The following is a 13,944-nucleotide window of genomic DNA, read 5'->3' as shown; positions in this document are numbered from 1 at the left end:
CACTTTTTTTCTTACCCTGTTTCTTTGGGGTCTTGAAATTCATTAATAAAAGAGACTTTTAAAATGGTAAGTGTGGACTCTTAAAACGTTACTTAGTTTAGCTGCACTCTGTTGCTTCTCTCTAGTTGCTTATCTCTGGAGCGTAGTTTGCGGCTTCACCTCGCGTGTGCTCTTTCCCCTGCTGGCATGCTGGCTCTGTCCATCTGGCCTCCTTGGTCCCCCAGACTCAGCTGGGGCGTCACCCCCCAGGGAAGCCCTCCGGGGTCCCCACAGCCACTCCTCCCCACCTAGCGCTTCCGTCCTCTGCAGGGCTTCCTGCTCCGGTCTCTCATCTAGACTCTGAGCTCCCTCAGGGCAGGGACTCTGTTCCCTTTCTGTGTTCTCGCCTTTGTAAACGCTCGACAGATGTTCCCTGAGTAATGAATAAGTGGAATTGCTGAGTAGCTCGAAGTTAGTGGAAATACCCACGTGAATGATAGGTGACCAGAGCGTCTATTTCAGCCGTGTGTTGTGGTGGATTTTTAAGTGAAATTTACTGCTCTTCCTACAAAAAACATGTCCACATCCCATTTATTTACAGCTTTTCTAGATTTAGATGGGATCGTTCTCATCTCTTGATTCCAGCCTCTCACTCTTTAAAATGTGGTGAGACAGATTGGGAGGAAAGCTCTGGGCTGAGCGACTGCTTGTCGCTGGGGGGACCTCCATGCTCCTGGGGCTGGGCGGGCTCTTCACCCAGAGGCTGTGACTGGAATGCGGGCCTGCAGCCCCTGCACAGAGATGGGAAGCAGACGCCCCGGCTGCTGGCTGCTGGTTCTTGTCTGCCCCTTTCGTGGAACACTCTTCCTTGGACGTACGAGAGTCTTAGCCATATTCTGGCGGCTTAAGAAACCTGTTTTTTTCAGAGGGGCACCTGGGTGGCCCAAGTGAGTTAAGCGTCCGACTTCGGCTCAGGTCGTGATCCTGCGGTTTGTGGGTTCGAGCCCCGCGTCAGCCTCTGTGCTGACAGCTGGGAGCCTGGAGCCTGCTTCGGATTCTGGGTCTCCCTCTCTCTCTCTCTGCCCCTCCCCACTGCTCACACTCTGTCTCTCTCTCTTGCTCTCGCTCAAAGAAAAATAAACATTAAAGAAAAAACATGATGTACTTCAGAGCAAGTACATAAATGCTTTCTTATTGCCAGCTTTTGTGCAATCCCAGGTAATGATGGCATTTTCCTGTCATTAGTTTTGAGCATGCTGGTTTTCTAGTTACCTGTTCAAGGCTTTGTAATTGTCTAACCATCCAGAAACAACGGTGTTTCAGTACACAGCCAAGCTCTTCTCCAAGTGTTTACCTCAAAGCTCTACAGTTCTGTCAGCTGTTTGGGATTTCATGATTTCCTGTTGATAATGTGAGGGGTCTGCAGACACTCACTTCCCTGCTCAGCCACTTCCTAGCTGAGTGACCTTGGCCAGTTATTATCCAGTGCTTCCGCAGCGGGGGTACGGATGACACTACCCTCAGGGGGTTGGTGTGAGGATGAAATGAGTTAACCCATGTATAGCACCCAGAATAAGCGCCAGTCTTGTGATAAGTGCTCAGCAAATGGCACCATAATTTTCATCACCACGTGAATTTCCATTCCTCAAAATACTTCAGGCACTTCAGGGGGTCGAGTCAGAGCACACAGGCCCGTGGGCTGGAGCATGCTTAGTTTGTGGCCATTGTGCCCGTTCTCCATGGTCCTGTTTAGGCCGCTTACACTCGTCCTGGCCAGAGGAAGAATGATAGGATGGATGATGCCTCTTAAGGGACTGCTGGTCAGGGACGCCCAGCTGGCTCAGTCAGTAGAGCGTGCGACTCTTGATCTCGGGTTAGTGAGTTTGAGCCCCATGTTGGGCATAGAGTTTATTTACTTTTTTAAAAAAGTATTACTAAAGACAGCTTTGTCTCTCTTAGCTTGGCACTTGACTCCATAATCCATAAGCCCAGTAAGAATCCCTTCTTCTCCATATGAGGAAGTTGCTTAGCCTTTCCAGCCTCAAAACCATGGGTTATGTTCACGGACAGCCCTAAACATTCATCAGCTCAACAGATGATTTTTTGGCACATACTCTGTGCCAGACTCAAAGTGAACGAGAAACTGCCTGCCCTCGAGGTGCCGTGGTCCTTACCTCAGGCCGTGGGGTCTGCCTCAGCATTCTGCCTTGGGGGTTCTAGGGTGGGACTTGGCATCCCATCAGAATCCCCCCCCCCCCCACCAGCCCGGGAGAAGCCCTGATGTTGTACATCATGATTTACATCATGGTTCCTTGCACGCCAGCTGGGAGAGGAGTGCAAGCACCAGGGAGGGGCGGCTCCCCCTGGATGTCAGCCGGCCGGCACGGCCGCGTAAGTGCAGGGTGGGCAGGAGGGCTGGGACCAGGAGCGGGAGACAGGTTCAAGACGACAGTCCTGGCAGGCGTGTGCAGGCTTGCACGTTTCGATAGATTTGAAGAAGGTAACACCTGTAGACCTTCAGCGAGCGACTGGAGGCCTAGCAGGCTCTGCATCTGTGGCTTGAGCAGCTGGCTGTAGGGTCGTGCCTTGTGCGGTGGGGGGACGGGAAAGTCAGGAGTGGAGGTGTGGGTTTGGGATGTGTTTTGACAGAACAGCCCTCTGAACCACGGTGTTTGTTTAGACCCGGCCTATATTACCGCAGCCTGTGGGATGGTGGCAGAAATGGTGGAGGCTTTGCCGTCGGTGTTGGCCTTGGGCCATAAAAGGAATAGCAGCACCCCAGCGTTTCTCACATCGGTGCTCAGGAACATCATCATCAGCCTGGCTCGCTTACCCCTCGTCAACAGCTACACGCGCGTCCCCCCCCTGGTGAGTCTGGTCCCTCCTTGGCGGAAAACCGAAGTTAACGAGATGTGTGGGCAAGCCCCTGGCTGGGGGCCCCTGGGGGGCGAGAGCAGACGTGGACCCCTCAGGTGCTTCCTCTGTGGTACGGAGCCTTTCGTGGCGTGCGCTCGAGGCACCTATCTGATTTCCTTGGGCGTGGTGTCCAGCAGTCGGTAGCAGAAATGCTGGGTTTTCCAAAATGGGGTGAGGCATGACTTCCAGCAGTAAGACTTCATCTCCCACCAGTCAGTACTTCATGTTGGATGTGATTGGCAGGGAACTAGACTCCTTTGTTTAACGGTAGACCAGAAGTGCTACCCCTCGGGTACTTCCCTTTAAAAGCAGTCACCGTCTAGTGTTACTCAGCTGTTTCGGCACAGCCTCTTTGGGGTCTCCTCATGCCACGTTGTCCTCAGGATCAGTTTCAAGTCGGTTTTAACAGGGACTCTGTCCCATGGAATAGGAAGTACTTAGTGTGAGCAGTTGAGGGCTGGTGGTGGCCACGTGGCCTCTCCCTGGTGAAGCTGCCTGGGCCCTCACAGCCTGCCCAGATGAGGAGTGGGGTGACAGGGTGAACACGGCAGGTCAAGGTGAGCCAGGAGGACCGAGAGGAAAGGTGCTTGTCTCTGCCCAGAAGGGGCTTGTGCCAGTGGGGCACAGCCTCGTGCGTGTGTGCGAGAGAGGGATTCCGGGTCCGCTGCGCCGAGGGAGCACGCAGAGGGTGCTGCCAGGGAAGGGAAGCCGGCCCCCCCCCCGGCGGCCTGTGCTCTGCACGCAGGACGTCGCCACAGGTCCTGAGACAGCTGCGCGTCTGGAGAGGAGCGGGGGACGCTGTGGGAGGCACAGTCCCAGAGGTCACTGTGCCTGGAGCAGAAGCCACAGCAGAAGCCACTGTGCCGGCACGGATCCCGTGCTGTAGGGGGGCCCTTCAGGCAGGGGCCTGAGCCCGCAGGGAGTGGTGGTGAGGAGGGCGCAGCGAGCACCTTAGACGGGGGAGAGAGACCCGGCGTCTTCCCGAGGTGAACGCGAGGCACCAGAGCCGTCAAGGGCTGGCTGTGTCTCTGAGGCCCCCACGGGTGGGCCTGAGGAATCCGGAGCTGAGCCCTCGGCCTGGGCGCCCCAAGTCCTCTTCGGCTCTGCCGGAGCGGTCAGCTCAGCTGGCGGGGGGGCTTGGCCGCTCCCGCTGCCAGGACCGCCTCAGGTCAACCTCGGGCCCACCTTCCGTTTGCGGAGTTTAGAAGTGCGAATGGCATGGCTTCTTGCGGCTGCTCACCAGTGAACGTCCTACGTGCAGCCTAATAACTTCTTTATCTCACACACCGGCTCTGGGGGGGAGGGGGCCCCTGCCCGCATGTGACGAGGACCCGGGCACTGCCAACGCGGGCCCTCTGGAACCTGACTTCCCGAGCTGCCAGCCTGGGGAGCGGTGGGGTGGCAGCTGCTAGGGGGAAGGGGCTGGGTCAGGTTGGGGAGCAGGCAGGTTGGGGCAGGGGTGGTCAGAGCGGATAAGGGGCACATGACGGGGAGGGAGATCCTCAGACAAAGCACGGGAGCTGTTTTCCCAGGAAGGCGGTGCACTCGCTTTCGGGAATGTGTGCACACGCGGTCAGGGGGCCGCTGGCCTCCAGAGGGAGACCGTGCTTAGAGAGATTGTACTTCATGGTGTCCTCGCAGTATGGCTGTCCTGACTTGACTGGGGTCCCTTTCTTTTTCATCTTTCAGGTTTGGAAACTTGGATGGTCACCCAAACCGGGAGGGGATTTTGGTACAGCGTTTCCTGAGATCCCAGTGGAGTTCCTCCAGGAGAAGGAGGTCTTTAAAGAGTTCATCTATCGCATCAACACTCTAGGTAGTCTGGATTTCTCTTTCAGAAACGGTAGACCTCAAGGCGCGTTCTTGCCCGTTTCTTCTCGGTTATTCCATAAGGAGCTGGGGCAGGATGTGATCATGTGTGAATAGTGCATCCTGCAGTGTGTATGAAACTGTCACGATGAAAAATTCTTGCCAGGTTGGTGTGGTATTGGGTGTGGTGGGCGGCGGGGGGGAAGGTTAAATGCCAAGTTTTCATACACCAGGCTCGTTCGGAGTCAGGACCGGCGCCTGGTGATACGGATGATGTGTGGCCCAGTTCGGTCTGTGCCCCGCGCTGCTGTCCTGCCTGGCGGGGGCGGTTTTGTCTCCGTGTGCTCTTGTGTGGTCACTGATGCCCTTCTCTCCGGTGCAGGGCGAGCAGGCGGGGGCGGGGTGGAGCCAGCACGGCCGGCCGAGCAGGGGGAAGGTAGACTCTGCATTGTGTCAGACAGCACGGGACTCTGGGTGAAGGGGGCAGGTCACCTCCACTTCCGGGACCCCTGGCTTTGTCATCCACAGTGTCGCGACGGATTCAGAAACTAAGAGAGACCCTCCTAGAAACTCAGTAAATCGTATCAGTACTTTCCGGGTCAGGGTTCCTGCCTGCTTTCTGCAGCACGGTGGAAGTTACAGTGTTTTTGTCCCCATTGTGCGGCTCGACGTGTGGTCTGGTGGGAGGGTCGTAATTGGTAGATCTGGGGTGTTTGTCTTGTGAGGCGGGTGTGGGCATCTGCTTGCACGATGGGCCCGCCCTTTGTCTCCGGCTTCTGCACATTTTGTGCTTCTTCTGATCCCAGAAGGTTCAGGCAGCCGACACCCTCTCGCGTCTACTTTTGCTTTTAGTGAAGCAGACAGTTCATGACCCTGTCCAGAGTGAAACCCAGCGGTGACCCAAGACCAGAGCCTTGGGAAGCTCGGTTTCTTTCCTCTCCTTGGAGGTGGTTACCAGGCAGCCTCCCGGCCACCCTGTGTGACATCCACTCCTTTTCTCACCCAGGCATCTTCGTGCCCGAATTGTCACTCAGACCCCGGGCAGCTCCACGGTCTCTTCCTGATGTGGCCTTTGCTCGTGCCTTTTTTTTGTGTGCTTCCTGTTGTTTTCCCGTAAATCAGTGGCGTAGGCCTCCATATCTCCAACAGCCTCACCAGGTCAGGCTGTCTGCATCCACTCCCCATCTGAGTCACTCCTCCTCCCTCTGTGTCCACTTCTACCAAGGGGATCCTGAAGGTTGATGCTCTGGTTTTCCTGCCCTCAGCACCCCCTCCCCATCACTTGTGGCCCGAACACCAGTGGCACGGCCACCCCCACCTGGCAGGTCACGAGCGGGAACAGGCAGCGCTCGGCTCTCGGACACGAGCACTCCTCACACGCTCCGTGAGGGCCGCCGGTGGCGATGCTGCTTGTGGGCGGCCCGCCAGATGCGGCGCCCCGGCAACGTTCCATCCCTTTTTAATCTGCCGCTCTTCTAAGATGGGGTCCAGAGCAACCATTGCTTTTACGTTTTTAGTTTGAGCAGCTTTATTGAGACGGACTTCGCAGAGTACGCACTTCACCCACTCCCAGCGTGCGGTTAGCGGTCTGCTGTTCGTACAGGGTTACGCAGCCCGTGGCCCAGGGTGGTGGTCTGACTTTCTGGAAGACTTGTCAGCCCTCTGTAAGCAGGGCAGAAGCAGTTCTGAATCCGACCAGGGTAGCCCGCTGGGATGTCCCCACATCTCCACAGCGGAGGGCCGAGAGGGTGCCTGGGCTGAACTCCTCCAGTGCCGCTTGCTTGCGTGGCCTCAGACGTGTGCCTCCGTGTCCTCGCTGGTGGCGTGGAGCTGGCAGTGTGGCGGCATTTTGGAATTGGCGTGTGCGGCAAGGGGGCTGCTGTATGTGGTGCCCCAGGGCAGCGTCTGGTCAGGCCCAGCTGCCCCTTCACATCTAGGAGTTTGGGGAGCGGGTAACCCTCCGTCTCACGCGACGTTTACATTCCTAGGGTGGACCAGCCGCACCCAGTTTGAGGAAACGTGGGCCACCCTCCTCGGTGTCCTGGTGACTCAGCCCCTCGTGATGGAGCAGGAGGAGAGCCCGCCGGAAGTAAGGCCGCGTGCAGGCCCGTGCGTACACTGGTTGGCACACGGGCAGTTACAACAGCTGATGGATTGTTTGTGGTGGCCTAAAGAAGGGCTGCACGCTCGTTTTCTTGGTCTTGTTTGTAGAAGACTAGCCAGTTCATACTAGACTGGTGTTGTACAACAGGAGCAACCGCCCCCCCCCCCCCCAACTCTGAGTGGCCTGGGTTCCCAGTGGAACCCTGGGTTCCCAGTGGGTTCCCAGTACAGTTCATCGTAGTGCATTACATGTTAAGGGTCAGAATGGTTACACCCTTTCTTGAAAATGTTTGTGAGTTCCGTTTATCAGTTTTCAGGTGCAGTGTGGAGGTTGAATCGAATGAAAAGGCTCGTTATAAAGACCATGTACGCATGTGTACCTGCATCATTTGCAGAGATTTATCAAGCGTCTTGGAATGTCAGGGGACCTTATGTTACTATAATGTTAGCAAAAGCCATGTTCTGATAAGGCAAAGCCTGAGATATTGAAAGTCACGGGATAGAAGTCCCTAATTCTGCTAGAAGGTGTGGTACAAACTTGTAGAAATGAATGTTCAAAGAGTAGACATATGTCAGAAATCCAGATTGTCTTTTTTTCTTTTTTTTTTTTTAACATTTATTTATTTTTGAGAGACAGAGCACGAGCTGGGGAGGGGCAGAGAGAGGGAGGGAGACCCAGAATCTGAAGCAGGCTCCAGGCCCTGGGCTGTCAGCACAGAGCCCAGTGCGGGGCTCGAGCTCATGAACCGTGAGATCATGACCTGAGCCGAAGTCGGACACTTAACTGACTGAGCCACCCAGGTGCCACCAGATTGTCTTTAAATTCATGTGTAGAATTAACAGGTTGTCATATGCAAAGTCCCTAAAATTAGTGAGGAAATTTCAGGGCAATTTCTTTTTTTTTTGTTTAGGTGTATAAACGTTTATTTATTTTTGGGACAGAGAGAGTCAGAGCATGAACGGGGGAGGGGCAGAGAGAGAGGGAGACACAGAATCGGAAACAGGCTCCAGGCTCCGAGCCATCAGCCCAGAGCCCGACGCGGGGCTCGAACTCCCGGACCGCGAGATCGTGACCTGGCCGAAGTCGGACGCTTAACCGACTGTGCCACCCAGGCGCCCCCAGGGCAATTTCTTAAAAAGTGATTTGTGTTTGGAGATTTGTATCTATAAGAGACCTTGTTTTGAAAGGTGGACATTTGCCCATTAGATTTGTTTCAAGTCACAGATGTGTGTAGGCGGTGGCATCAGGGCAGACCAAACAGGACCCTTGCTGGGAGGTGTGTGCCCCTAGCGCTCGGGGCTCTTCCCCGCAAGAGCACGTGGCCTGAGAACCGTGGCCTCCAGGCTCTGTGGGCCGGTGGGTGTCTGGCCGCTCGTGACTTGGTAAAGCGTGGACTCTCCTTCTAGGAAGACACGGAGAGGACCCAGATCAACGTCCTGGCCGTGCAGGCCATCACCTCACTGGTGCTGAGCGCGATGACTGTGCCCGTGGCCGGCAACCCGGCCGTGAGCTGCCTGGAGCAGCAGCCCCGGAACAAGCCCCTGAAAGCTCTCGACACCAGGTGAGGCCAGCGAGGTGCAGAGTGACCGACACCTCGTCCCCGGGCCCTTGCCCTCGTTACAGAATTCCAAACACAACACTTGTGCGTGTTGCTTGCCGCGAGAGGTGCAGATCCAGAGGTGACCTGCTGACCCGTGGCAGTGAGGCCTGGGTGTTCAGGACGGACTCTGGCAGAGCGAGGGCCAGCCCGGGGCCCGGGGACAGGAATCGCCTCAGAGGAAGTGCCATTTGCTGTATCGGTGCCTGTGTTTCCTTTAGGCAAAGCTGGAGGAAGCCCTGAGGTTTTTGGCTTTTGAGGTTTCGACGGAAGGAAGATAACTGTTTTTGACCTTTGTTCTGAACTTCAGGTTTGGGAGGAAGCTGAGCATTATCAGAGGAATTGTGGAGCAAGAAATCCAAGCAATGGTTTCGAAGAGAGAGAACGTCGCCACCCATCACTTGTACCAAGCGTGGGACCCCGTCCCCTCTCTCTCTCCAGCCACTACAGGTACCTGTGGGAGGACAGGCCATTCGCCCCTGGGCCGGGATGAGAATGTGCCCGAAATACTAAAGAGGAGGCTGCGATACTAAACGTGCTGCCCTAATTCATGACCACGAGTGTTGCTCAGGACCAGGGAATTTTATCAGCCTTGCGGAGCTCGAGTCTGGTACTGAACCGGAGTCGTGTCTCTCCCCAGTCAGGCCTTTGGAAGCAGAACTGGTCACTTACATGAAAAATCAGACTCCATCAGCGATTCCCGTGAACCTCCAGCTTCTTGGGAGAGAGCACCGTGGCAAGGGCAGGCCGCACTCTCTGAGAGCCCCTCGGGGCCGGGCGCCCCTGAGCCCGAGCTCTCCGTCCCCGGCTGCTGTCCCTCCCCCAGCACTGCACCTGCTTTGTCTGCACCGCAGGCTGTGTGCCTGCCCCTGAAATGGGCGCTCGAGTTTGTCACCCTGGGTTACAAGACGAGAATTTTGTGTGCACACGTTTTCTGTTGAAAAATAATATTTTAGCGCAGCGTTTTTCTGATCCCCTAGTTTATTTCAGGAATTGTTAGATCCTGCGATTTTAAGCACCTTAAACGCATCATCCAGAAAATGTTCTGTGTAGAAGTGTACTTACCGGGGCATTGAATTAAAGTCAGGACTGTGAACTTGGATGGCCATAGATCCAGTGAGGATTATGCCCACCAGGAGAAAGAAGTGGCCTCACCCGGTGTCACAGGAAGCAGGAGAGAGTAGGTGCCAGGAGGAGTGCCAGCGCTCCAGGAGCCCTGAGCAGAGCACGTGCTGCCAGGGCAAGGGGCACGGGAAGCCTCTGGGAAGACGGCGTGTTGATGCTCGATCTGGCAAAGGGTTAACTAGGGGTTAGCCAGGGGCAGGGGTCGTTTGTTCTGGGGTGTGGAGGGTGTAAAAGACTGACTGTGGAAAAGATGGGTCGGTTGAGTAGGGGCTTCTGCCTGCACCCCACTCTGGTGGGCACAGCTGGACAGCCTGGCCCCCAAAGCAGGGTCCTGGGAATTGTTGCCCACTGACATGGTCTGGCCCCCAGAGCAGGGTGCCCCCCTGCTGGGCCGTCGCGCCATCTGCAGCTGCCAACTGGTTTTTGCAGCTCAGGCCCCAACCAGTTCCCCTGCAGAGTCCTAAGCTGGTTTGTTACAGAGAAAAAGTGATCATTCACTATTGCCCCACTGGCTCTCCCAGCTTAATGGGTTATAAAATGGCAGAGAAAACCCCAGAGACCCTCCGGGCTCTACAGAGCTGTGCCATCCTGCCAGCGGGTCTGGGCAGGCGCTGCCGGGCCGACGCCGCGCAGGGCAGCATTCACGGTGTTCTCGCCCGCAGGTGCCCTCATCGGCCACGACAAGCTTCTGCTGCAGATCAACCCTGAGCGGGAGCTGGGGAACATGAGCTACAAGCTCGGCCAGGTCAGTCACATCCGCGTGGCCGGTCACGTCCCCCAGCTCTCCTCGCCGTCCCTTGTCAGCCTTGGATCCGGGCCATTTAGTACATCCAGAGGAAAAGTTACGTGTGGTTTTTAAATAAAAGGAGTGTTTTTCTTTTATTTGTTCCTATATGCTCTACTCCAAGGAGGACTTAAACGGTCTCGTGCACGTACTGGTGTAGGCGTGTGCAAAGGTAGCGAGATGGTGTGAGTTAGACTTGGGTCCGGGGCATCACACAGGCGAGAGCAGCACGGGTGGGGCGAACACAGAGAGGGGCCCGTGTTCTGAGGGGCCACCAGTTTCGCCACGAGTGTCCCAGCTGCCAGCTCAGAGGGAAGTGTGGTCCCATAGTGCAGTGTGGTGGATGGGCTCGCTCTGGGCCCCAGGTGACGGCTTACTGGGTGGGTCACCTTGAACTATACTCGGTTTTCCCGTCAGAAAAACAGGACAGTCACGCATATGACAGTGAGGTTGGAGGAGCTGGGGAACAGGGACGTGGCCCCTGGAGCTGTGAGGGGGTGTGTGCTGGGCGGAAGGACTCGGTGTGGCAGCCTGATGGCTGCTCTGTCCACGCCGTGTCCTCTCAAACCTCACTGGGTTACTTAGCAGGTATGCGGGACTGTTTTCTTGTTAGCTGTTGTCGCGGAGAACACTGGTCAGAGCAGGGTTTGGAAATACTGGTCTGTCCCGAGGGCAGCCCCGTCCCTTCGGGGCACAGGCTTGCAGCAGAGACCCCAGGCCTCCTCTGTCCCACCCTTTCCTGCCCACACACGTTCCTCTATGATCAAGGAGTCACAGACAGGCAGGCCGTCCGAGCTCTGTCCCTGCAGAGACGCTTCTGTCCTTGAGACAAGTTGAGGTGATGGAGCTCAGTGTCATTTCTACGGGAGTGTTTCTGAGGAGCAGGCTATGAGTGAGCAACGTTGGCTCTTGGGGTGGCGCCTGGCCTTATTCTGGTACACTGATGTTTGCCCGGCTGGGTCCTTTCTTCAGCACCTGTGTTCACGTCTAGCCGCCGAGAATTGAGTGTAGTGCGTTTATCTGGGGCTGAGCCCTGAACCCACCCTGCTCTGCTAACAGGCCAGTTGGCTCCTAAATCCCTCCACGCTGAGCCGTCACTGGCTGTAGGGGAATGAGGGGAGCAGGGGGGCCACCCTCTCTCAGAGCTTGAAGATTGCTTGAGGCCTTGCAGCCCCTAGGCCGTCTATGGTGGCCACCTCCAGCCTGCCCTCCTGTTGCCAGTCCCCCACGGCGGGTGGGGTCGGAAGGGGAGATGGCTGTCCGTGCAGAGTGGGAATTGGGGCCGGTGTCCCGGATGGTGGTGGGAATGCAGCACACGCTCGCTGGCAGTGTGGATGCCATGCCATGTGCCGGAGGGCCCCCTCGTGAACAGAGCAGACGTGGGAGCGCGCTGCCCTGCCGGGGGGGGGGGTGGGGCACCCCCCCCGGTGGACAGATCGACTCCTGTTCCCAGCACTGCTGCCGCCATCCCCAGAACAAGCACAGGAAGGGCACGGGGGTCTGCAGCTCAGGGGACCGACACCTGAGCCCTGTGTCCTTGTCTCCTGGAGGTGTCCATTCACTCTGTGTGGCTGGGGAACAGCATCACGCCCCTGAGAGAGGAGGAGTGGGAGGAGGAGGAGGAGGAGGAGGCCGACGTCCCCACGTCTGCATCACCACCCACGTCGCCGGTCAACTCCAGGTTTCTTATCTGCCGTTCATTTCAAGCGATTTGAAATTTCCCATCAGTCATTTGATGTGATTGGGGCACCCCTTGAAACAGGCCTCTCATCTTGCGTACTCTGCAGGAAGCACCGGGCTGGAGTCGACATCCATTCCTGTTCCCAGTTTTTGCTTGAATTGTACAGTCGCTGGATCCTGCCGTCAGGGTCAGCCAGAAGGACCCCCATCATCCTGATCAGCGAAGTGGTCCGATCTGTAAGTCTGCCTCCCCCGTTGCCCCTGCACGTGCGCATGGGGCTCGTGACGGCACACACGCAGACACGGGTGCTCGCACGTACGCACCAGTACGACACTGCACGCTCACGCAGAGTTTGCGGTCTCTGGGAACCCGGGAAGGAACTCTCGGGGTTTCACGGATGCAGGATGATCCACAGCTCTCCAGCCAGTGGAGCGGCCGTTTCCGATTTTCCAATCCGTGGCCCATCGATGCCCTTTTCGGTACGGTGGAAGTAGTGTAGGAGTGGCCCATCGTACCACGGTTCTCGAGGCCACGTGACATAGCCACGTTTGTCTCCACAAGGGTCTGTTTCTTAAATGTCGGGTTTGTCAGAAGAGAGTTGTGCAGACAGTGCCACCACCACACCCCCTTTGAGGGGCTCTGGTGTGGAGCCGTCGTCAACTGCGGACCAAGGCTGCCGCACGCGCGGGGACCCCGGAGAGTGGGTTACACCCGTCAGTGTTGACGGTGCCGGAAGTGAAATCTGTGGGGTTTGCAAACGGCTCCTCGTGAGACGCCGCATCAGCATTTTTACCATCGTCCGGCGAGAAGCAAGCAGGAGTCTGAAGCTGAAGACCCTGGGTCCCTGTTTCCTGCCCATTGACCCCCTACCGCCAACCATCTGCGCGGTCTCTGCGGCACGGGTTTCCCTCACCTAGGCCTCGGTGGCACCTCTGCCCGGTACCTGCAGGCGGGAGTTTTGAGCCTGGCTGTTCTCAGTTCGCACCTTCTAAGGCTCTTAAGTTATTTTCCATTTGGTCAAGTTGAGAGTTTTAAGAATTTCATTTTTAATTTGTAATAAAAGTTTACAGTTTGATTTTTTTTTATCAATAAATTACAAGCACCTGTAATAAAGGCCTTTTTGTAAGTTATTAATCCATTTGAAATAACAGTGATAATTTTTGAGGTTTGGGGTTTTTTGGTTTTTTTTTTTTTTACATGTTTATTTAATTTTGAGAGAGAGATTGAGCCAGGGAGGGGCAGAGAGAGGAGACACAGAATCTGAAGCAGGCTCCAGGCTATCTGCTCCGCATTCAGCCTGATAGTAATACGAAAGGACTTTGAGAAAACACCGCCCTGTGGTCAGAGGAGAACAGAGGTGAAAAGGCGGATAAGGGTCTTGATGTTACCACAAAAGTGGTTCTGACCTTGAGAAACCGGGAGGTCCTCCAGGGTCCACCACGTCCACCTTCAGAAGGGCTGCTGTGGCGACTTGCTGAGCCCCGCTGTCCTCCGGGGCCTCTGAGGAGGCGCAGCGTCCCTAAAGAGCAGACACGCACTCGCCTCAGTGACGCTTATGCGTAGGTGGTGTCATGTGAAGAGGTGAACAACAGAGAACTGAACGTTTTGGGGAGACTGAGTTGCCAAGCTTTTGTTTCTGAAACAGCTGCCCCTTCCTCTGCCCCAGGGCTTTGGAGAGCCCCCCGTCCCCTCTGCTGCCCAGAGACCTAGTATCTTGCAGAATAACAGCTAGAGAGCTTCTCAGCGGTTCCGCCGCGCTCGTGACTAAGATCCGGGTGCTCGCCCTCGGTGGGCCACACAGATGCAGGGGGATTTGAAGAAGATATTGGGTGGCCCGCTCTTCACGTTACCTGTTCCCATTGGATTGTACGTCCCCAGTCAGGGCCCCTGTCAATTCCCACATTTAAATGTCTCGGGGATGTTGGCACATGTATTTTGGACTTTGTGGC

The 13,944-nt window shown here is 56.2% G+C and overlaps 1 protein-coding gene across 1 annotated transcript in view; it reads left to right on the top strand.

The window, feature by feature from the left end:
• Nucleotides 1-13,944, top strand: part of HTT (huntingtin) — a 155,176-nt gene that overhangs the window by 130,160 nt on the left and 11,072 nt on the right. The window contains exons 53-60 of the mRNA XM_040489052.1: nucleotides 2,660-2,847; nucleotides 4,585-4,711; nucleotides 6,693-6,793; nucleotides 8,215-8,369; nucleotides 8,716-8,855; nucleotides 10,193-10,275; nucleotides 11,865-11,995; nucleotides 12,102-12,231. Of these exons, the coding sequence (XP_040344986.1) occupies nucleotides 2,660-2,847; nucleotides 4,585-4,711; nucleotides 6,693-6,793; nucleotides 8,215-8,369; nucleotides 8,716-8,855; nucleotides 10,193-10,275; nucleotides 11,865-11,995; nucleotides 12,102-12,231 (1,055 nt within the window). The remainder of the gene's footprint in view (nucleotides 1-2,659; nucleotides 2,848-4,584; nucleotides 4,712-6,692; nucleotides 6,794-8,214; nucleotides 8,370-8,715; nucleotides 8,856-10,192; nucleotides 10,276-11,864; nucleotides 11,996-12,101; nucleotides 12,232-13,944) is intronic.

Source organism: Herpailurus yagouaroundi, unplaced genomic scaffold, assembly GCF_014898765.1.
Source record: "Herpailurus yagouaroundi ecotype Mexico unplaced genomic scaffold, PumYag 28, whole genome shotgun sequence".
Taxonomy (NCBI): Eukaryota; Metazoa; Chordata; class Mammalia; order Carnivora; family Felidae; genus Herpailurus; species Herpailurus yagouaroundi.
The sequence above is the reverse complement of the archived record's forward strand: the minus strand, read 5'-3'. Positions and strand labels throughout refer to the sequence as shown.